General features: G+C 41.0%; 1 protein-coding gene across 1 annotated transcript in view; it reads right to left on the bottom strand.

Moving 5' to 3' along the window:
* RGS22 (regulator of G protein signaling 22) overlaps positions 1–24,836 on the bottom strand; it is a 102,490-nt gene that overhangs the window by 71,581 nt on the left and 6,073 nt on the right. Inside the window, exons 3-9 of the mRNA XM_029914247.1 lie at positions 22,476–22,538; positions 15,148–15,369; positions 9,868–9,953; positions 8,250–8,415; positions 7,375–7,543; positions 4,920–5,003; positions 1,587–2,286 (exon numbers count right to left, since the gene is read on the bottom strand). Of these exons, the coding sequence (XP_029770107.1) occupies positions 1,587–2,286; positions 4,920–5,003; positions 7,375–7,543; positions 8,250–8,415; positions 9,868–9,953; positions 15,148–15,369; positions 22,476–22,538 (1,490 nt within the window). The remainder of the gene's footprint in view (positions 1–1,586; positions 2,287–4,919; positions 5,004–7,374; positions 7,544–8,249; positions 8,416–9,867; positions 9,954–15,147; positions 15,370–22,475; positions 22,539–24,836) is intronic.

Here is a 24,836-nt window from a genome sequence, read left to right on the forward strand (position 1 = left end):
CTAACCCCCTGCCCTGAGCCCCCTGCCGCACCCCTCCTGCACCCCAACCCCCTGCCCTGAGCCCCCTGCCGCACGCCTCCTGCCCCCAATCTCCTGCCCTGAGCCCCATGCTGCACCCCAACTCCCTGCCCTGAGCCCCCTGCTGCACCCCACACTCATCCTGCACCCCTGCCCTGAGCCCCTCCTGCACCCCGCACCCCTCCTGCCCCCAACCCCCTGCCCTGAGCCCCCTCCCACACTCTGCACCCCCTCTTGCACCCCAACCTCCTGCCCTGAGCCCCCTGCCACACCCCTCCTGCACCCCAACCCCCTGCCCTGAGCCCCCTCCTGCACCCCACACCCCTCCTGCACCCCAACCGCCTGCCCTGAGCAGGACTGGCTCCAGGGTTTTTGCCACCCCAAGCGGGGGGAAAAAAGAAAAAAAAAAGCAGCGATCGCAATTGCGATTGGCGGCACTCCGGTGGCAGCTCCACCGCGCCGCTTTCTTCTTCGGCGGGAATTAGGGGCAGGTGCTTCCCTCCGAGAGGGACCCGCCGCTGAATTGCCGCCGAAGAGCCGGACGTGCCGCCCCTTCCCCTTGGCCGCCCCAAGCACCTGCTTGCTGGGCTGGAGCCTGGAGTCAGCCCTGGCCCTGAGCCCCCCAACTCCCTGCCCTGAGTCTCCTGCCGCACCCCTCCCGCACTCCAGCCCCCTGCCCCAGCCCTACATTCATGGCCCTGCATACAATTTCCGCACCCAGATGTGGCCCTCGGGCCAAAATGTTTGCCCACCCCTGTACTAGATGTCCCTTCTGACCTTAAAGTTTATGAGCTGATTATCCCATTCCCTAGTAAGATTTGGAAATCTGTAGCAGATACCAACTAATACCATATCTTGTGCTTTATCAGTTAGGACACTGATCTATAAGCATTCAAGATCATGTTCTTTCAAGTTATCAGTGACTCGGAAATACGTACTACTATTTTTTACATAAAGTGCCACTCCCCTTTCCCTTTTGCCCACTCAGTCTTTCCTAAATAAGCTATAACCATTGATATTAACATTCAATCATAATAGGCATGATTCATCCCATTGAGCAAATAGCTGTCATTTTGAAAATACATTTTCAAACGTTTCTAAATAGCAGAAGCCAAAACATTTCTATTACCAAATTAAACCCAAGTTTTGTACAGAATAAATGTCTCTACTAGCTTAGGACAGGGTGACCTAAATTTAATAAAGCATATTGTTAGGGAAGTATGTCATACTGTATGCCCTGCTTGTGACTTTAAAATCTTACATTTATAGAGCATCTTTCATTCTGTTTTCATTAAGACATTTATTCACATTCAGTTTTATAAAAAAAACCTTTTGTATAAAGCCTTAATTTTCACCCTGATTCTGACCTCACACTAGTTTTGCAAACATATAACTCAGCCAACTTCAGTGGTTATTCCTGTATTACCCTTGTATTAGTGAAATAATCAGAATTAGAACCATTGTGTCTGCATTATTCACTCATATCCATTATGCATAGGTAATTCTAAATGCTTATAAACAACATTTATCTAGCCTTCTTTATAAGCATTAAAAACAATGGGAAATACCTTTGCTTCCTTCTAGTGTCCTTAAGGACCTTTAGTCTTTCAATGTCCATCCAGAGCCACCAGTACCTTTCACCCAAAGTTCCTTTTATGAACTTCTTGAATCTTTCAAACTCATTTCTGTTGCCAATATCATAAGTTCTGTGACTGGTACACCAGGCAGCCCGACTGTCTGTGACATCACTTTCAGACCTTGAACTTGAACTCACTTCTTCAGTTTCCTGTTTCATACAATGTCCTTTGGAGTCTAACTTGTTGGATGGAGAGATACTTTGAGAAGTAAGTGGCTCTGCAGCAGTAGCAGAAAGTTGATTATTTGATAACTCATGTATAAATACTTTGGACAGTTTACTGAAGTTCATATCAGTCTTGCTCTTAACGGCCAGTTGTCCTGTCAGTTTTGAGACTGATTCATTCACTATATACTGAATATAAACTGATGTAAACTCTTCTAATGTTTGAAAAGCTGACATTTCCTGTCTACCATCGTATTCCAGATTTTCTTTCTCCTCAGCACCATTCTCCCATTTCTGGTCTAGGTATACTCTTAACATAGTGTGGGAAGGAGTGTCAGCAATGGATACAGAAGTGTCAACTTCTGTACTTTTGGATCTCCCACTAACATTGCTAGTTTTTGCAGTTCCTGTCCTCTGGGGTAGGGGGAGACTCCTTTGACTGTATTCCATAGCCAGGGAATCCACTCCTGCATTAAATCAAAAGAGATCATTGAAAACGCTCTCAGATTCAAAACTGTTCTCCTGGCGAACAGAAAAAGTTTTCAAGTTACAAAAATTGGAACATATTTGCATTTTATTGTTGACAGCAATGGAAAGTGCCATACTGCCACAGTTGGGATCAGCAAATGTGCTTGAGCTGCAGCTATTTTGCTATAAACAGGAGGGGTCTTCTGCCATAACGTGCTCTGCGAGAGCCCCTTGAGTCTGTGAAACTCACTCCCCACCCTGGTCCACCAGATCTCTGCATTCTCAACCATCCGACCCCAACACATTCCAAGGCAACCTACCTTGCCAGCAGGCAGCACCCCACCAACTGGCATCCCAACCCATAGGCACCTCCGTCCCCAGAGCACCTATTAAATGTCTGGTCATGCTGCTAGGCTCATCTTTTCTCCCATGCCTGTGGCGAGGTGGTGGTTTGAGGTGGGAAACGTTTTTTATTTAGGATCAACAGGGAATAATAAATGGTAGCTGTTTATCTACCTATGACGGAATGAAAAGTCTATTACTTGTCATATTGGAAAATGGCATGAGCTTATTGATTTTAATTGTTGTCAGGGTGCTCAGAGCACTGGACAGGCGCCTGTCAATGGAATAACATCTTTTTATACATGGAAAGAGTAAATATACAAGAATAGGTCTGGGACCTTGGATCCTAGGACCCTGTGATCATAAGAACGGCCATACTGGGTCAGACCAAAGGTCCATCCAGCCCTGTATCCTGTCCTCTGACGATGGCCAATGTCACGTGCCCCAGAGGGAATGAACAGAACAGGTATTCATCAACTGATCCGTCCCTCGTCGCCCATTCCCAGCTTCTGGCAAACAGAGGATAGGGACACTATCCCTACCTATCCTGGCTAATAGCCATCGATGAACCTATCCTCCATGAATTTATCTAATTCTTTTTTGAACCCTGTTATAGTCTTGTGCTTTGTGGGAATAAATACTTCCTTTTGTTTGTTTTAAATCTGCTGCCTATTAATTTCATTTGGTGACCCCCAGTTCTTGTGTTATGAGAAGGAGTAAATAACATTTCCCTATTTACTTTCTCCACCACAGTCATGATTTTATAGACCTCTATCATATCCTCTCTTAGTCATCTCTTTTCCAAGTTGAAAAGTTCCAGTCTTATTAATCTCTCCTCGTATGGAAGCTGTTCCATACCCTTAATATTTTTTGTTGCCCTTTTCTGAACCTTTTCCAATTCCAATATATCTTTTTTGACATGGGGTGACCACATCTGCATGCAGTATTCAAGACGTGGGTGAACCATGGATTTATATAGAGGCAACATGATATTTTCTGTCTTATTATCTATCCCTTTCTTAATGATTCCCAACATTCTGTTTGCTTTTTTGACTGCCGCTGCACACTGAGTGGATGTTTTCAGAGAACTATCCACAATGACTCCAAGATCTCTTTCTTGAGTGGGAATAGCTAATTTAGCTCCCATCATTTTATATGTACAGTTGGGATTATGTTTTCCAATGTGCATTAGTTTCCATTTATCAACATTGAATTTCATCTGCCATTTTGTTGCCCAGTCACCCAGTTTTGTGAGATCCCTTCGTAGTCTGCTTTGAACTTCACTATCTTGAGTAGTTTTGTACCATCTGCAAATTTTGCTACCTCACTGTTACCCCCTTTTTCCAGATCATTTATGAATATGTTGAATAGGACTGGTCCCAGCACAGACCCCTGGGGAACACTACTATTTACCTCTCTCCATTCTGAAAATGGACCATTTATTTCTACCCTTTGTTTCCTATCTTTTAACCAGTTACTGATCCATAAGAGGACCTTCCCTCTTATCCCATGACAGCTCACTTTGCCTAAGAGCCTTTGGTGAGGGACCTTGTCAAAGGCTTTCTGAAAATCTAAGTACTCTATATCCACTGGATCCCCCTTGTCCACATGCTTGTTGACTCCCCTCAAAGAATTACTGTAGATTCGTGAGGCATGATTTCCCTTTACAAAAAACATATTGACTCTTCCCCCAATAAATTATATTCATCTATATGTGTGACAATTCTGTTTACTATAGTTTCAACCAGTTTGCCCGGTACTGAAGTCAGGCTTATCGGCCTGTAATTGCCAGGATCACCTCTGGAACCCTTTTTAAAAATTGGTGTCATATTAACTATCCTCCAGTCATCTGGTACAGAAGCTTATTTAAATGATAGGTTACAAACCACAGTTAGTAGTTCTGCAATTTCACATTTGAGTTCCTACAAATCAAATCTTTAACCCAAAAAGGAATCAGTTCTGTTCACAAGAGTTTCATTAATAATGTGTTTAAATAAATAACCAGCTCCCCTCTCTCTCCCCGTACCATTGAGGCAGCTCATTTCTTTTTGCTCCACTCCCACTCATCCCCTTTAGCCATCCTCCCTTTGATTGGCAGCTCCGTGCAGATGTTCTCATGTTATTGAAATGGCCTCCAGCCTCCCCTGTTGTTCTTAGCTGCTGAGCAGGAAACCTGACACTTTTACTTGCCCAGATTCCTTCTGCATATCCCAGGCTTCTGGGCAATAGGATTTTTCCAGTCCAGATGGTAATTGGCACAAGTGATCATTTATCTATAAATATTGCTTACCTAGATTACTGCTGCTACTGCTGTATAAATCAGCTGTGTAAGACTGAGCAGAAAAACTACATGTGCCTTGAGAAGGAACGGAATCTAAACGAAAAGCAAGAAAAAACAAAGTCATAATTCTACCATTGCTATACAGCATCTTGATTTCAATTTGTTTTTTTAAATTTGAGGGTTAACCGAATCCCATCCATATTCCAGTAACCATTCAGCACAACAAGAGATATAAGCGTCCATGTTTCAGTGCATAAGACATCCATTACTAATCAGAGTTTAGGATGGGCAGATTATTCCATAATTTTCCATTATAGTATTTCTTGTAACTCCCTGTGAATTATGTAGTGGTGGCCAATGTCACAGGCAGAATACTGAACGGAATGGATCACTGGTCAGATCTGGTATAGAAATTCCTATGTTCCATACTCACACTATTCCATATTTTATAAATATTTTAAAAAATTTTAAATCCACCAATTTTCATAATACTGAATCTAATCTACTTTAATTCTTAATCTACATTGATGAAGGAATAATTCAAATATTATTTTATTACATAACAAATTAAAAATATCACAAGTGGCAAAAAACGTCGGGCTAACCCCTGGCCCTGATCCCTCAGTGGCATAAATTCCAACTAGAGGGGTGTGTCAGGAATCCCGGCCTGCAGCAGAGCTAGTCTCTAGGCAGCCTCATCAGTACAGTTGGTCTGCAGCAGGCTGTCTGGTTAGCCAAGCAACTGATTGCCCGCAGATACCAGCAGATTGGCTCTTAAGCCAGCAGCAGCTCACTGGCTTTTCAATGCTCATGCTCATCACTGTGCCTGCTCCTGCTTTGAACCCATCCTTGTCTGCCACCCTGCTTGCAGGTCCTGCCCTCTGGTTTGACCCTCAGCTCTGGCTCCTGCCTATGGACTCCAGCTTGATCCTTGGCTCTGGTACCAAGTTTTTGCCTTCCAGTTTTACCCTTGGCTTTGGCTCCCAATGACTGACTACAGCTCTGATTCTGGCACTAGGCTAGACTGCCCTCATCCTGGTTGGCTGACACTGCTATCTGACCATGTCCTGCACCTCATATTCCAGGGATGTTCCCATGAGATAACTATGCTGCAACCAAACCTCACCCCGTGCCCATTCTTTGACTCTGACCCGAGTGCATGGAGGTTAAGGAAGGGAAGTACTGTGCATGCATAATGCCTTTTAGATTGAAGGAGCAGCAGATTTTGCATGACAGAGTAATATCCAGACACAGATGAAAAACAGCTCCACACTAGAAGACAACGCTCTCAGGCAGGAGAGCTAATAGATCCATAAGGTGAAAACTCACTGATTATTGGACAAGAGAGGGGAGGAGCAAGAAGAAAGACTATCCACATGGCTACTAGCAACCCTCACTAAGGAGAAAGTGAGTGTGTTGGAATACAGGGGTGCATTGCTAAGGGACTCACTGAAGTGTTGTGGTTAAAAGTTCTTGCAAATTTAGATTATGCTAAAACACTTTGTGGCTCCCCCAGCATTTGAAGCCACTATAGTCTGAGCAGAAAAAAGTAACAGCAAAGTGGACCTCCCGCTGGTTCCCATTCCTATCCCAGGCTAAGTCTACCCTACCCGCCTGAATCGGCGGGGAGAAATCGATCTCTCGGGGATCGAATTATTGCGTCACGTCGGGACGCGACAATCGATCCACGAATCAAAGCGCTTACTCCACCAGTGGAGGTAGGAGTAAGCATCGTCGGCGGGGAGCCGTGGAGGTCGATTTTGCCGCCGTCCTCACAGCGGGGTAAGTTGGCTCCGATACGCCGAATTCAGCTATGCTATTCGCGTAGCTGAATTTGCGTATCTTAAATCGACCCCCCCCCTGTAGTGAAGACCTGCCCCCAGTCCCAGCCCAATGCAATGCAGATCCTGCAAGTGCTGTACAATCTTGACCTGGCTGCTTGCAGCTCTGCCTAAAGTAATGATTAAGTCATGACTTACATATTAGTGCAACCTGCGTACATTAATGATTAATGAATGAGTCAGCACATTTTACACAGGTAGGGTTCCATAGCAATAATGTGCTGAGGAGTTATCATATCACGCCATCCATGCTTTGGATCCACATGGCCCTGATGAGGCAATTCTCAAATACAACAGCTTCTGTGTTCTCACAGGACTGGGGAGAGACGTAGTTCCTACACTTCCCCATGTGTTTGGGCTTTTCTGATCTATTTTGCTTCCCTCCGCTCTGCATAGCAGAGGAGAGATTATGGGCCACTTATAGTAAGCAGCATTTAACATTGTGGGAGTAGAGAGGAAATACACCTATTCTCTTCCCCCATCCAAGTTCCTAGGTATTGTACTGTAGGCCACAGAACAATGACAAGCAGATACAGCAGCATTACCCAAACTCTAGAATAGCTTTGATTTCAATCTTGTCATATTTGTTATCTAAATAACATGGCTGCACCATTACTACTTACCTGGGCTGACACTGTGGTTGTATACAACAGTTCTCTGAGGGCCTGTAGACCAATACTGTGCGCCTTGAATTTGAGTGGAAACTAAAGGATGAGTAACTGTATCTGTAGTTGTTGTTTGCTGACTTTTTTTGGCTAGTGTAAACCAATCCTTTGTCTGAGTAACTGTAGCCTATGAAAAGCAACATTAAACAAGTTCAACGTAGCTTATGCAATAATTCAATTTTATCTATTTGTTGCAGGGCTTCGCAGAAAGGGATCTTATTGTCTGTGGTTATTCTGTGCTCTCTCACCACGTAGGTTTTGTTATCATGATGGTTCACAATGGATGTAGAAATATTGAGGGAAACCTGCCAGGATTAAAGTATGGCCCCTGAACTAAGGGGAGGAGTTTGAGACCAGGGCCAGGAAGAGACGTGGGAAGAGGTCTCTCCAGAGAGGCCATAGTGGTGTGAATCTGGAAGCTGGGAAGGCAGCTAGGAGTGAAACACAGCTTTATGGAAGGAGGGCTGCTTGTGGGTATTCTATCCCAAGGGAGAATAAGTTGGAGCCCAGAATTCAGGGCTAGGCAGAAATCTGAAGGAAAAGACTCTCCAGAGAGGCCAGGGGCTGGAGTGGGAACAGCAGAGCTCCCCCTGCACTTAGAGGAAACTGGAAGTGTTGTGATAAATAGGCCTACAAATTTACCCTGATTGTGCACTTAACTGAAAAGTGAGTGAAAGTTTGTAAAATGTCATAATAACATATAACACCAAATGTTAATGGGAAAAGATGCAAGAGGAAGACAGACAGACTAAATTAGTACAAAGGGTCTTAGCCCATTGTTCTCAGTCCAGCACAAAATTGCTGCCATTGCCTATATGTTGTGCTGATTTTACCTGGCCAAGTGAAACATAGAACTTTCTCATAATTAATTCCTCTTCATCCTCCTCAGGAAAAGGAGGTGTCAGCTCTCTTTTCATAATCCAGGGATAATACGTTGTATCTATAATGAAGTTAATACCAGTTCTGCTCCATTCTACCTGCGAAAGCAGTTTAGCTAACCTACAGTTAAATATATTAGGAGACAAATGAGTAGTTCAGTTTAAGCATTCATCAAGACATTTATTTGATTTATCTTTACAATTGACAGTAAGAAACATTAGCATTCTCAAAATAAATTCTAAAGGGGAACTTCCTGTTCTAATTATCTTCTATTTTACCCCCTTGACCATATTTACATACGTGAAGAATGACAGCCATTCTACGGCTCATAGAGACAGAGAAGAATTCCCCCAAAAGCTAGGCATGGTATACATTAGGCTTGAGCCTGGAGTTTATATGTGAATCCAGATCCAAATCCAAACTTCACCAGAGTTACGGGGCGGGGGGGGTGGGGGAATGGAGTGTTCTGATCTGGTGTTCTGGGTCAGATTCAGTCTCTTTTTCCCTCCCATCTGTGCTTACTTTGGCCCTGATTCAGGAAGGTCCTTAAGCATGTGTTTAGTTTTAAATACTAACTTCAGTGGGAATTAAGCACATGATTAGAGTTCGTTTTATATAATTTTATTTTCTTTAATGAAGAAAATGGTTTGACACAACAGAAAAGGCTTGGGCATGTCCATTTATTGTCTAAAGGGAAAATACAGCATTTCTCTAGGATTTGTTATCCTTTGTACAATTTTCTCTCCAATGTAAGCATAGTCTTCAGTATATTGAATATTGTTACAATTACTGCAAACATTTTAAAATATTTTTATGCAGCACTCAGTGCCCAAAGAACTGGTCAATTTCTACAATAAAAAAGGGACTTGGTAAGCCAGGCTACCAGGCAGCCACTCAGGGACTCACCAGCACAGCTGTGATCATCCTGCATACTACAATCAACAGAACCCAGACATGAACTTTAGGGATCTGGAGGAAGGGCCTTCCCCAGTAGGTCCAAGGCTCTGGGACATCCTCTCAAAGGAGGTCAGGAAGAGTACAACAAGTACATCAGGTCATGCTGCAAGACTCACCATTTTGCCATAGCATTCCTCAAAGAACCTGGGCAGAGGAAAATCTAGCTACATTCGCAAAGGTAGAAACCAGTGATTAAAACAAAGAGGATAATGGAGAATTGGCTGTCCCTTCCACACAGATTCCACTACTTTTTATAATTCATTTACAGTACCTAGATATGGCTAGATAGATCCATAGATTCGAAGGCCAGAACGAACCATTGTGATTATCTAGTCTGACCTCATGCATAACACAAGCAGACATAGCAGCTTTATCCTAATTCTAGAATAGCTTTTATTTCAATCTTGTTATTTTATGGGCAAGGGAAATTAGAGTCAAGAGGAAGTGGAGAAAAAGCATCAGCCTCATTTTAATTTATCCACATCACTGAAATTATGTGGGTTACATGGGGCAAAAGATCTGAGAAAATGTTGTAAGAGTTATGTCAAGACAAACTAAATAGAGGAGATAAATTAACAAATTTAAAACTTGATATGACATTAGAGTGGGCAATACCTGTATTCAAAGTAACAATCACTTTTTAGAAAGGTTGGGAGTCTTTCTTTCTTAATCCACTGAATTCCCTGTTCTCGCTCAAGACGCTATTAAAACAAAAAAAATCAAATATCTATTAATGCTTCACTTCATCAAGTTTTATTTGCCACATGGTTAATTGATAGGTTACCTTGTAGTAATTCCAGCAAAGTAAACAACTTTCCCCCTCAAACATAGTCTAAACAGACAAGTGAATTAATTTACCTTCCTATAACAACTGAGGGTCTGATTCTGATCTTTCTTAAAACTGCATACATGGAAACTTAAGCCATTGGAATTTCCCTGTTCAAAACTACTGCAAGTGACAGAGGAATGCAAATCAGAGTACCAGCTGCCCACAAATCAACTGCAATATGAAACAGGTAACTTTGCTGACTATACTTATTTTAAAAATAACCACAGTTAGTGTTTTCATCAATATTTTGAGGGCTGAGGAAACTTTCAACTGGTCTTAACAAGAGCCCCAAAGCAGGAGAACTGTGGATATTTTTAAAAAACCCACAGTTTTCACCTACACTGATCTGATGTATTGAGGACAGTGTTAGAATTGCAAGGTATCACTTTAAGTGTGTGTGAGGGGTAGGGGCTGTTTCCTGGTCCTGCTTGCAGGCTAGGGAGTGCTGTAGCAAAGCATACAATCCACATCTGTCTGGAAAGAGCCATCTTAAAGCAAAGTGGGATGAATTGTGCCTCTCTGCCTTAGGGAGCAGCCTGTAGGTTCTTGGGTGTTATAGTTTTGAATTCTAAGAAATAAAGTACTGGTACATTGCAACCTTCCAGCAAGAGTATTTATGTTTTTATCTAATTTTTCTGTGTGTATGCCATGACCATAATAAGCAGTTATATACTGGGTTAATTCTGACATCAGTGGAATTATTACTGATTTACACCAGCATACATGAGAGGAGAAGCAGTCTCATAGTATCTCTCTATTGGCTAATAAGAAATAAACCTAAAATCTGGCACCTTTGACAACTTTATAAATCCTGAAGAGTTTAGCTTTTTCACTTCTCTCAGGTGTATTTCTCTATTCCTAGATTTTATTTTAGTGACTTGATTGCTGGTGAAATTGATGGCCTGGAAGAATGAAATCCTCAACTTGTCCACAGGTGTAGTGTAGGCAGGGACAAAATGATGGATATTTAGCAGTTTGCTACCTCAATTAATCAGTACTGGGCTAGGTCCTGAATTATCTTTCTGTGAGCTAATATTTCATAAGGGACAAGGGTTATTTCTGCTCCATAAATATCCCCAGGGGAGTTAAAATATCTAAATTACTTTGAAAAGTAGGTGGTTTCTTTTAAATAAAAGAAAATATATCAAAACGTGGAAGGCTTATGTTGGCTGTGGGTCATATCCTTTGTGGAGATGAAGAATTATTATTTTCATCCCTATAGTGTATGCCTCTTTTTGGTAACTGATAAGGTTTTTGGAAATACAGAAGGTTGTCTCTTTACTTTGGTCAGTCTCCCTGGATGTAAGAAAAATATTTGTAACATTTATGTACCAGTTGAATCAAATCCTGGTGTTTTATTTGAGTTATTTATAACATGTTTAATTCTCCTGTGAGTGGATGATATGCAAAATTATATTTATCATCTGAAGGAAAGCGTTCTAAGAAAAAGAGTTCTAAATTGAATACAGTAGATTTTGTAAGTAGGGCCAGCTTTAGGCATTGTGGGACCCAATCCAGCATAGTTTTGAAGCATGTGTTTAACTTTAGGCATGTGGATGGTCTCATAGACTGCTCAGGTCTTATTTAAGTGCTTTGCTGGAACCTATGTGAAGTAAGATATGCAGAACCTCTACCAGTTTCCTTCTCTACTTGTTAATAGTTCTTCCCATTACTGCATATGCCTTTCCTTCATATATTTCACCCCCGATTGATTCTTGACTGACCTCAGATCAATGCATACATACCCCACATCTGTAATAAACCAACACATGTTCCCTTTTCCTGTTCATAAGTCTAAACAGGCTGAGAGGGAGACGAGGACTGAGAAAGAGAACACAAGATGTATTATCGCTGTTGGCAGGATACAACAGCTGTGGCTGATTTCTTCTACTTTGTGTAGCTGCTGTACTGATTTTTGGCATGCTGGTATGCCCCAGCAGCTTCTGAATTCATGCCTGTTAATCATAGGTACCACACAAAAGCTGAGGGGGCATACAAATCATCCATCCAGCCAGAAGGAAGAACAGAGGTGCAACATGCCTCCCCCCACCAACAGTGTCAGGAATGCCCTGAAGAATATTTTTCTTTATAAAGGTCACAATATTTCCCTTATGTGAAAAATCCCATGGAGGGTCAATTATTCTTAGAGACAATGCAACACTGTCCCCCTCTCCCAACCTATGTGAGAGGCATTAGTAGTGGTGAAGAAGAGGCAGGATATTCAGAGAAACCCAGCAAAAACCCTGCTGATCTTAGGAAGAAACATATGCCCCCTATGCAACACCACTGAAATCAATGTACTTGATTATTTCAAGGCTGAATTTGACCTAGAGCAGAGGTTCATAACCATTTTTGGTACCTTATCTGGACCTTGGATGTTGAACCTGCTTATACTGTGGTCACTATTACTTAGTGACTCCGATACCATCACTTCTTGAATTTGCTCCTGTGGGTTACTTAAGACTAAGTCAAGAACAGCTTCAGTTCTCGTATGCACTATAACTTGCTGTTCCAAGAAGCAGTCACTTACAATGTCAAGAAATTGTTTCTCAAACTTTGTCCCATTGTGCCATTGGACTTGTGTATATGTGAGCAGATAAAGGCGGTCAGTACTATACTTTTGTTAGATTTTGCTGCCTCTTTGACCTCTCTTAACATTGTGCATTCAATTTTGTTTTCTTATCTGGAGGCCGATATAGTGCTACTGCCCCATCTCTTCAGCCTAGTCTGTCTTTCCTGTTTAGTTTGCCACCAAATATTGCAGTACTGCAGATATTTTTCTCATTCTGTTGTGAGCCAGAATCTCTGCTTCACCAAGTTTATGCTCAGCAAAGCAGAGAGGCAGCCGTTTAGAGCTCTCTGATTCTCTAACTGGCCTCCAGCCCTGGCATAAGATAGAGCAGCCTCATTCCTAATTTTGACAGGGCATTAGAACGAGGGCTGTCAAAATTAATCGCAATTAAAAAAATTGATCGCGATTAATCGCGCTGTTAAACAATAATAGAATACCATTTATTTAAATATTTTGGATGTTTTCTACATTTTCAAATATATTGATTTCAATTACAACACAGAATACAAAGTGTACAGTGTTGCCTTTATATTTATTTTTATTACAAATATTTGCACTGTAAAAAACAAAAAATAGTATTTTTCAATTCACCTGATACAAGTACTGTAGTGCAATCTCTTTATAATGAAAGTTGAATTTACAAATGTAGAATTATGTACAAAAAATAACTGCATTCAAAAAGAAAACAATGTAAAACTTTAGAGCCTACAAGTCCACTCAGTCCTACTTCAGCCAATCACTCAGACAAATAAGTTTAGTTATAATTTGCAGGACATAATGCTGCCCACATCTTGTTTACAATGTAATCTGAAAGTGAGAATAGGCATTCGCATGGCACTGTTGTAACCGGCATCACAAGATATTTACATGCCAGATGCGCTAAAGATTCATATGTCCCTTCATGCTTCAACCACCATTCCAGAAGACATGTGTCAATGCTTATGATGGGTTCTGCTCAATAACGATCCAAAGCAGAGCGGACCAATGCATGTTCATTTTCATCATCTGAGTCAGATGCCACCAGCAGAAGGTTGATTTTCTTTTTTGGTGGTTCGGGTTCCGTAGTTTCCGCATCCGAGTGTTGCTCTTTTAAGACATCTGAAAGCATGCTCCACACCTCGTCCCTCTCAGATTTTGGAAGGCACTTCAGATTCTTAAACCTTGGGTCGAGTGCTGTAGCTATCCTTAGAAATCTCACATTGGTATCTTCTTTGCGTTTTGTCAAATGTGCTGTGAAAGTGTTCTTAAAACCAACATGTGCTGGGTCATCATCCAAGACTGCTATAACACGAAATATATGGCAGAATGCGGGTAAAACAGAACAGGAGACATACAAGTCTCCCCCAAGGAGATCAGTCACAAATTTAATTAACGCATTATTTTTTTAAAGAGCCTCATCAGCATGGAAGCATGTCCTCTGGAATGCTGGCCAAAGCATGAAGGGGCATATGAATGTTTAGCATATTTGGCATGTAAATACTTTGCAAGCCGGCTACAAAAGTGCCATGTGAACGCCTGTTCTCACTTTCAGGTAACATTGTAAATAAGAAGCAGTCAGCGGTATCTCCTGTAAATGTAAACAAACTTGCTTGTCTTAGCAATTGGCTGAACAAGAAGTAGGACTGAGTGGACTTGTAGGCGCTAAAGTTTTACATTGTTTTGTTTTTGAGTGCAGTTATGCAACAAAAAAAATCTACATTTGTAAGTTACACTTTCACGATAAAGAGATTGCACTACAGTACTTGTATGAGGTGAATTGAAAAATACTATTTCTTTTGTTTATTCATTTTTACAGTGCAAATATTTGTAATAAAAAATGAGTGAGCACTGCACACTTTGTATTCTGTGTTGTAATAGAAATCAATATATTTGAAAATGTAGAAAAACATCCACAAATATTTAATAAATGTAAATTGGTATTCCATTGTTTAATGGTGCGATTAATCATGATTAAATTTTTTAATCCCAGTTAATTTTTTTGAATTAATCACGTGAGTTAACTGCAATTAATCAACAGCCCTAATTAGAACAGCCTTGAATGAAAGAAACTAGAGTCACATAATTTACTCCAATACAATATAAGCAACAATGGGAATAAACCAAGTTTCCCAGTATACTGAATGTTATTTTCTTTCTATACTGCTTTGGCAGTATAGCTGCATCTATACTAGGAATGCCTTGTCAGTAGAGTACTGTGGTATTCTTATACTGGTAAAGTGCTCCCACTGTAGACATGGCCTAACTTTTGTCTTAATATTAGTGAGCATTCAGACCACCGAAACAAATTCTACTTTACAGGATGCACGTGTGTAGTTCAATTCACTTGAACGGAAGACCTATGTGCATCTCAAGACATAATTTGGCCCATCATACTGTTTTCCTAACACACAAACTAAACTTTTTCCCAAGATAACAAGCCAAACACAACAGTAACTGCTGTCAGTATCAATATAATTGGATTTAAATATAAAGTCACTGGACATAACGTGCTTACCATAATACTGTAATTTGGGTCAACACTGAAGTCTGGAAAAATGCTGCTCTTTTTGGAAAGCTGCCCATCATTCTTTGCCTTCCTTGTAACATCATAAATGGGACTGGGAGGTTTCTGATTATGTAGAATTTTTTTCAGCTGGTTTTCCAGACGTTGTGGGGTATCATTAACTACTTCAAAAACGCCAAAATCAGGATTAAACTTAACTGGCTCTGCAAAGGTCTGCAAAAGAAGTTGTAATAAGAGAAACCTTTCATATAAAAATTCCTGTTTCTGCAGTAGGGAAGCACCTTACAGAATGCAAGATAGTATCATTAAACATTTTCCTTCTTCGTTCCATGGCTTTTGCTAGGGACTGCAATAGTAAATCTGCATGCTTGCCACTTTTCCTGCTCATTGTAAGGTTTTCCAATAAATTATTACCACAGCTCTCAACTATATCTAATTACAAACTATGTCACTCATTTCAGACCCTAATTCACCTTCTTCCCATGCAAATATATGCCCCAATACAGCAAGTGCTTGCTCACACATGTAACTCCCATTGTCTTTATTAACAGTTCTGCAAGCAGCTCACTTACAGGATCAGGTCCCCACTTCTCTGTTTATACCATAAATTATTGAATCCCATATCCAGTGAAGCTTCTTGCTCTACTATTTTGGTGGGTGGATCATTCTGAGTGTTTGGCATATATAGTAAAGGCTTATGCCTCGTATTTAGATATAGTAGGTCAACAGCCTACCAAAAGTCAAATCCAAGAAACTTACCATATACTGCCAATTCAATCAGGTACTGTGTAGTATATAGGATGGGCCAAATCCCACCTTTAGCTATGCATATGCAACTTTTGCCAACTCCAAGGGCTGTCTGAGCAATACCCAAAAGCAGAGTATGGTCATCATTAGTTTGTTGAGTGTTGTGAATACCAGATTTTCCACTGCCATTTTTCCTATAAACCCAAACTAATCCTACCTTTCAATTTTTACATTCAGCAGAAATGTTGGGGGAAATTACAGATAGAGCTGATCAAAAATCTTGGATGATGCCCAAAAACATTGTGAAATTGAGGTTCTGTAAAAGCAGAACATACAAATAGCCCACAATCAAATTGTAGGACAACAAACATTTTACATTAAGAAGAATTTCATAAAAATTAGAAGGTGAAATCCTGGTCATATTCCACTCATTGGCAAAACTCCTTTTGGCTTCATACAGTAGGGTCAGGATTTCACACAGAGTTTGTAAAATTGGTGTTTTACCTATATTGGAGAATAAGATTATTTTCTTTCACTTGGCATATTTTTCATTTCATTTAGCTTCTTGTTTTTTTATGAGAATGCATAACATAGGCCAGATTCTGTTCTCTGTTGCACCGGTTTAAATCCAAAGTAACCACGTTGAACTCCTTCCAATTTGTCAATATCTTTCTGGTAATGAGGTGCCCAGATCTGAACACAATATCTTAGGCTACAGCAGAACCATAGAAATGGTCTGTTACGTTCCTTTCACATCATGTAATTCCTCTACCTATAGGCCCTGATTCAGCAAAGCATTTAAACACATGCCTAACTTCAAGCATGTGAGTAGTTTCCATAATTTCAGTAGGACCATTCACATGCTTAAAGTTAAGCATATGCTTAAAGGCTTTATTGGGTCAGGACCATACTGTCCACAACTGTAGTGGTACGTTTCACAGCCATATCACTCTACAAAGGCACATCTAATGTTCTGTTCACCCGTGAATCTCTTTTGACATTGTTATTTTCCAGGTTTCTTTGTGGCTTCGATTCTTTTTCTCCAGATTTATTAGCCTGCATTTTAAAGTGGTTCTGTTGTTGTTTTGTATTGTCTCTGTTTGTTTGTGTCCAGAACTCCCCCCAACCTAATATCTGCAAATTTCTTATATATTTAACCTTAATTTGGGCATTTTCTGATTTTTGAGTGATTGTGCAACCTTAATACTGACTGAACATATTTTTTATTATTTCATTTCCTATTATTTTTAAAAAGAGGGTCAGGGGGGAGAAAAAAACCCAAAATTTCCCAAGCTTTGATGTGTTCTCCCTTGCAGAAAAATGCAAACGAGGCATAGAAATTCCATAATCTGGAACTATTTGAGTAGACATCACCAGATTATTTTAGTTCTATGGTATTTAAATTGAAAACTAACCAAGGACAACATTAATTTATCACTCATATCTACTTTTACTCAATCTCTAGTACTTGATTCGTAGGCTGGATTTTTCATTGTGCATTCTAATTAACTGAACAGAAAACATCTGGCAACGTTAATGTAGTGAAACAGATGCCAATGACAACTTTTTAAATATAAATTGTGTTGTCATTTTGGATGTTTGACAACAAATCATTTATAAGACATATACACTAATGGAATGAAAAAAGTAAGACTTCAAATAATGTGTATGAGACCAAATCAGCATCAAAGATGTAGTTTTCTTTCAGCAGGCTTAGTATGTGCACACATACACACAAGCTAAAACTCTACCAGATAGAGAATATTATCAGCGCCTCAAATAGAAACACCCTTAGAACTGTTAAAACCTTTATGGGGAAGGAAGCATTTACGTCACTGCTTAAGAAAAAAAACAATAAACATTTCTTGTTATTATTAGGATGATAATTTTATATCTGTGATAAAATATGCAGTAAATCCAGGACCCTCAAAAATGTTATAATAAAATTTGAAAGGCAAAAATCAACTTAGTTTGGCCTGGTGGCAAAACACCCCCTCCTGCTTTTGAAAGCCATAAGTGCCAGCCATATCCTAAATATCCACTATGTGGGACATCAACTCAGTTTCACAAAAGTCACTAAGCCAAAAAAACCAAAAACAGCTGTTTTCATATTGCTGTTTAGGATAATTTTAATAAACAAACAATCATACACAAACAGTCAAAAGCAAATAAACCTCTCAGATATCAAATGCAAACACAATAGCTGAATATGTTCTTGGCTGAAGAACAAACTGAATGCACAGTTCTGAGTTGTAAAGCCTTATAATTAATTGTACTGATGGCAACTGTCCTTTATTCCTCCCACAACAGCAACCACCACTGTACGCCCAGGACATCAGATGTATCCATCTCTATGGCCTCAGCTTTTACAGCTGTCAAAAATATTTAACTTCAGCTGAGGTTCCTAATGTGTAACTATATTCACCAAACCCCACCCACAGTCTCATAGCCTAAACCCAAGAGAAAATGAATGATAACCGCTCAGCATCTCTTAGGATCAGAATCTTAACAGGGAGAAAATGAACAGAGTAAGTCCTAATAAATCATACAATATCTTTTTGACTTTGCCAAAACTCCCTTAAGATGTGTACTCTACATAAATGTCAATGAAAGTCCAAACCATTACAAGTGATTAAGCAGCTTTAGGAGTCCAGGGTGAAATCCTAGGTGAAGATAAGTCAATGGCAAAACTCCCACTAACTTCAGTGGGGCCAGGATTTTACTCCCAATGCTGAATAAGGAGCAAATCATGGGCAATTGGTAAAGATCTAATTAATGGAGAAGAAATTAGCTTTATGTCAATCAGTCAATCTAGTGTCAGTAAGGAGAGAAATAAGGACAACTTCTTCTGATGATTTAGATCAGTTGTTCTCAAACTTTAGCAACCCGAGGACCTCCATTTTGATTTAAAAAATTTTCACAGCCCCCCCAAACCTCCCCACTCAGCCCCAGGCTCTGCCCCCACTCCACCCCTTCCTCCAAGGCCCCACCCCACCTCTTCCTGCCCCCGCTCCACCCCTTCCCTTTCCTCTTCCCCAGGTCTTTCTGCCCCCTGCCCCAAGCGTGCCCTGTCCCCACTCCTCCTCCTCCCTCCCAGCACCTCCTACATGCCAGGGAACAGCTCTGGCTGTTCCCAGGAGGCGCTGGGAAGTAAGGGGAGGAGTTGATCAGTGGGGCCCGTGGACCCCCCTAGAGTACCCTCATGGACCCCCCAGGGGTCCGTGGAACCCAGTTTGAGAAACAGTGGTCTAGATTACTTCTTGAAGGCTTTCATTTAGATTTAGTCCTAGGTTAGGACAGTTTCTGGCAACATAACCTAGGGTGCAGGGACTCAGTGGTGAAAAATCCACCTGGATACAGGTTGTAGTGGTGCCAAGGCACATGCAAATTTCCTCTGTGCAGCCTGGAAATTATGGGGATCTACTGACCATGATATGGTGCTTCCAAAGGGGTTTAGAGTCTTAAAAATGGGGAATACTTTAACTTTTGTCAGCCATCTGACTTGCTCTCTCCCACCCATCCACGCTCTGATTTTGCTCCAGTAACATCAGTTTTAAATCACTTTACTCCTGATTTAAACTGGTATAAGTAAGAGGGCAATCAGACCCATAGTGTCTATTTTCTGAAAGTGCAATTAGCCTAAATATTATTTTATTTCTTTTGTTTAATTTATTTTCAGGATAATTTCAATGGGCCAAATCCTAGAGTCCTTCTTTACTCAGGCAAAACTCCCATGGAAGTTTTGCCTGCATAAAGATTCCAGATCCCTACCTAGACTGTGGGTCTAGGTATTTCTTCTGCAGCTATCACCATCGTACCTGGGTGCCAATAAAACCATGTAACAAAGTAATAATCAATCTGCAGGACTATATTCGTCTTCCACTCCACATTACACCATTAATATGTCTCTGTGTGTGTTTGTGTGCACTGAAGAGAGAGGAAAATATATCTATTTTTAATACCATAGAAGTGTTGAAATGTTTTTATCTCCAGAGAAGTAACATTGTCCATTCTTTAGGGCACTTATAGTGGAAAGGCTTTTGAAAAGAAGCAGATCTTAAAATCTGAAGTTGGTAAAATCCACGATCATCCTGATTTCTGCTGTAAGGGAATTCCACAGCCAAGGGCATGCCACCAAGAATGCCCACTCCCTGTGAGTTTCAAGCTGGGTATTGTCAGCTCCAGCATCCCTGATTAATGCAGATATTGTGGTAAGTCACAAAGAAAAGGACAGTCCCTTAGATAACCAGAACCCAGCCCACTGAATGCTTTGAAAAGGACTTTAAAAGGGATCTGGAATGCAATGGGAAGCCAGTGTGGCTTGCAGCGTGCAGGAGAAATGTGTTTCCATTCAGCTGTATTACTGAGTAGATGGGCCTGTATACTGAAGCAGATGTATCTATCTTGTGTCCTTAACTGTCATGCTTTGGTAAACTATATTCCTGGAGGTGATGAATGTATAGTTCACAGTGCCCAGGTCCATATCCAACAAAGAAGGTGTAGCTACCTGGCCAACTGGAGATGGAAATATGCTTATTACAATATTTCTGTTTTAAGTATTTTATAAAGGACCATTGCTCTTAAATTAGTCACTTTCTCAAATCACTGCACCTCAGACCAAAAGAAAAGTGTCCTTTTGGTTATTCTGTATAATTTTATCTTTCAAAAAGTTTTTTTCTGACAACTTCATTAAAGTATACATCATTTGGTGTCAGAATGTACTGAATAATAGTATGATAACCAAATTGTTTAAAGAATGTACTGTAAACTACAACAGAGTATTGCTCTGTGCTATACAGAGTCACTAGTGCTATATTTTTTCCATACACTGATGGTATATTCTAAATCAAAAGAGAGAGTGTCTCAAAGCAAATATATGCTGCCTCTGATTTGTTGCATTAAGTCACATGATATTTCTTCAGTTTAACTAGTTGCCTAAATACTAACAGACCTGGGTAATTATGTTTCTAGGCAACAGCTATATCAGCATAACAAAGTCAAAAAGACAGAATTTTCAGTGGAGTGCTTTGAACAGGAATGTTGCACTATCTGAGAGTCAATCTTCTGGAAGAGGATGGAAGTTGGGAATATAAAATATTCAGGCTACAGTATTCCAGATAATAAAGGAACTTAATCCTGAAGCGAGAACCCCCTCAGCAGAAATCAAAGAGAAAATAAAGGTGATGAGACCACTATTAATAAAAAGGTCTAATAAATATTAGTTTCCATTAAAATACTTCGGATAAATGTGTAAGAGAGACTCTGTGGCATTGTTCCCCCAGAAACCCTCAGGGGTTACCTGTGTAAAACAATACTTGCTCAGTCAGCATTGCCAATGTGAGTTGTCTTCTGTAGATTTCAGGGACTGCTGCAAGTGCTCAGACCATGGAAGCATGGCTCAGGGTCTGTGCTGCCATGGAGGCAAGATGGTGGACTAAGCACTGTGGAAACATAGGGACTTCTGACAGACAGCCCGGCCCTGAACTAGGTGTCTTGAGATTTGTGCAGGGTAGGTCCAAGGACATCCATGGGTTTAGGGAAGCAGACTCCATCCCCACCATCCTTTATGATGGAATGATCTGGAGGAAATTCAAATGGAAACTCAGTTTCCAAACAAACATGGGGTGGAGGGGGCATTCTTGTGATGAGGAAAATCTGACCCATTTAAGATGTAAAATTGCTACATCACAGAACAGTCCAGCTTTCTCAATAGATGGCCTAGGCTTAAAGAACATCAGGTTTAGGTTTGGATTCACACATACTAAAGCAGCTGGAGAGAGAACTCCCATGTTCTTCTTACAGTGCCTTCATTGTTTAGTTGAGAGAGTTTCCCAGGAAACTTGCAGTGAGAGGTACTATACAGTATATAGGGAGAGAGCTTCTGTGAGAAGACAGTATCATCACTGTGGGCCATACCCACACTCCGGTATATTCCTTTACATGCTCACAAATTTTATTTAAAAATCAAAAACTGGTTTTTAGAATCCAATTCTACCATCTTCACCCAGGCAAAATTCCCACTGAAATCAGGGAAATTTACTTTCAGACAGAATCAATAATGGTGTATGTGGGGGGGAGGTGCACCTCTAAATTAAATCAGTGGAGATGCACCACTGCTGAATTTGGTCCTTAGTCTCAATGACCAAGAGATGAACTAGGACTAATATTTGCAAACCTGAATGCCTTAAATTAGGCACCTAAATAAAAGTGGCCTGATTTTCAAAGGTATTTTAACATAAGCACTAAATATGTCTTCTTCACTTCTAATCTATAATATTTTGATGAACTGCAAGTTACATATATAGATTGACCTGAAGCAAGAGAAATTATATCCCAAGAAGTCCAGATACTATGTTGTATTTTATAGATATTGGCAAAGCTTTACTGGTGATAACATCTTAAGACATTAGATGCTACCATTAAAATATAGAAGCCCTTCAAAAGAATTGGAAAGCCAACAGAACACTTTAATTTAAAAAACACAATACGCGTTTCCAAGCCAGTTTGCTTTAGTACTAATCACAATAAAGTTTTTTCTTGGGTTTAGGAAGAAATTAATATAACATACTTACTGGAAGATTCAAGAATTCATTAAAGTAGTTCACAAGCATATCATCTGTCGCTAAATAATCTTCCTATGGGAACATGAAAACACAAGACAATGTTTAAAGTAATCTATGTTGATGTGTATTTGTATATATTATAGTCTGTTATACTATGATTTGCCTTAAAGCAGATCAGAATTTTTGCACAAAAGTAGACTTTTCACTGTGTCATTGTATTGTTATTTAATATTGATTGTACATGTAAGCAGAGTCAGACTGAGCTCTACTCTGACATCTGGTGGTAAGTTGTGAAAAAGGATTTCAGGGGCTGATCTCATTTGCATGGGCACACCCACCCCGCCTAGCATGAAGGGACTGCTTGCCCAAATGGTCACTTTGGCTGCTGTGGGACCCCCAGTCTCTTTGTTATCGTGGCAGGAGTAATAAAGTGTTGTTATCCTGGTTATGTGAATCAAGGACAGTAGAATTGTACTTGGCATTTTATGATGGAGGGACTTGCCCTCAACTAAGTAGCACTCGCTAGGCAAGGGACATGGGTTCCAAAGCCCAGTGAACTAAGAGAGGCTGGGAACACGTATGTGTACCTAGTAGTGTGGGCCCCCTCTTCTGAGGGCCCTAAACACCATTTTGATCCCTCCTGTCTCTGCTGTGTAATAGAGCTAATTTTGACTCCATTAGTAGTCTTATTACATGCTGATTCTTAGGTCTAAGCATTAGACCTACTTTGGGCGAGTGGTTCTGAGTGTGCCAGCACTGGGGCCCCCCTAGTAACAGCTAAAATCACTGAGAGCTGTGCTAAGTGTGTGTGGGGGGGCTGAAGACATATTGTTGAGTGGCTAGCAGGGTGGCTAGTGGAGAGAAGGGGAGAGGCACGGCTAGCAGGACGGCTAGTAGAGAGGAGCGGCTATCAGGACAGCTGGCGGTGAAGACTGCAGCAAAACCCTGTGGAAAGGCATGGCAATCGGCCGTCGACCCAAGCAGCGGAGCATGTAAGATGCCCCCATACCTCCCCCCACTTCCACCCAGGCTGGGAGGTACACTCTGCAGATGAACTTCTGAACTCTGGGGGCTGCACTGACTAAGGACAGAAACTGTGGGAGGGGTGACTTTTGGATTTCTGGACTTAAGACCCTGAGGGGAAAAGGACACTGACAAACTTACTTGGTGGTGAGTCTTTTGCTCATGGTTTGTGTTATGAATCCTGTTTGTGGTGTTTCCCCAACATAATGCTGCATTGTTTCCCTCCTTTACTAAAAGGCTTTTGCTACACTCAGACTCTGTGCTTGCAAGAGAGGAAGTATTGCCTATTAGAGGCGCCTGGGGGGTGGTATGTAATTGTCCCAGGTCACTGGGTGGGGGCTTGAGCCGGTTTTGCATTGTGTTATTGAAACGGAACCCCTAGATACTGAACCCGGCCCTTGTTGCTGTCAACCAGTGATGTGCTCAATACTATACAAAACATACAAAGACAGTTCATGTGCCAAAAAATGTATAGATAAAACACTTGTAAACCGAAAAGCTAGTAAAAGTGGGAAATTTGCAAATTTACTTCTGAAAAAAATTGATCTGCAAGTAGCCTATATATTCCTGACTTATTCCACACCCTCCCACCCATCTGCACCTGAGAAAGAGGAATGTAGCTGCTTCCATCCCCAAACTGATACCCACAATGGGGTAGCCACCAAAGGTGAATAAGAGGGTGATAACCAGATCTGAATTTGGCCCGCCATATCAAGCAGTAGTATGCCATAGTTGGGGCCGGCCCAAACTGGGAATTTCCCCGGTCTTAACTGCTGAAATCAATGGCAAAACTCCCACTCAGGTCAATGGGAGAAGGAACAAACCAGCATAGAATATATTCTCTGTTGGCTTTTTAAAAATATGTCAGCTTCATGATAGAGAATCCTGTCTGTTTTTAATAATGTCAATTATTAATGGGTCAAATACCTTGAGACAACCTGCGACAATACAGAAATAAGCCCCCTCCAACCACACACCCCTACTTGTCAACTATACCACATACTGGAACTCATACGGGGTATATCCTCGAACAACTACAACCCATAGTCAATGGGTACCCCATCCTGAAAGAAATTGTTCCTGAACCCCCTCTTCTGGCCTTCAAGCAACCCCCCAACCTCTCCAGGCTCATCATCAGAAGCAAGCTCCCCACAGACCAGGACACCAACTCAAAGCGGCACCAGACCCTACCAGAACAACAGATGCAAAACTTGCAGACAAAACTCCACTGCTACAATGATCAACATGCCTCCAACACACCTCTCAAGATCCCTGGGTCCTACCCATGCCTATTACAACATGTGTTGTACCTCATCCAGTGCACTAAATGCCCCAATAGCAACTATG

The sequence above is a fragment of the Terrapene carolina genome, unplaced genomic scaffold, assembly GCF_002925995.2.
Source record: "Terrapene carolina triunguis isolate 2854851 unplaced genomic scaffold, T_m_triunguis-2.0 Scaffold58, whole genome shotgun sequence".
Lineage (NCBI taxonomy): Eukaryota > Metazoa > Chordata > Testudines > Emydidae > Terrapene > Terrapene triunguis.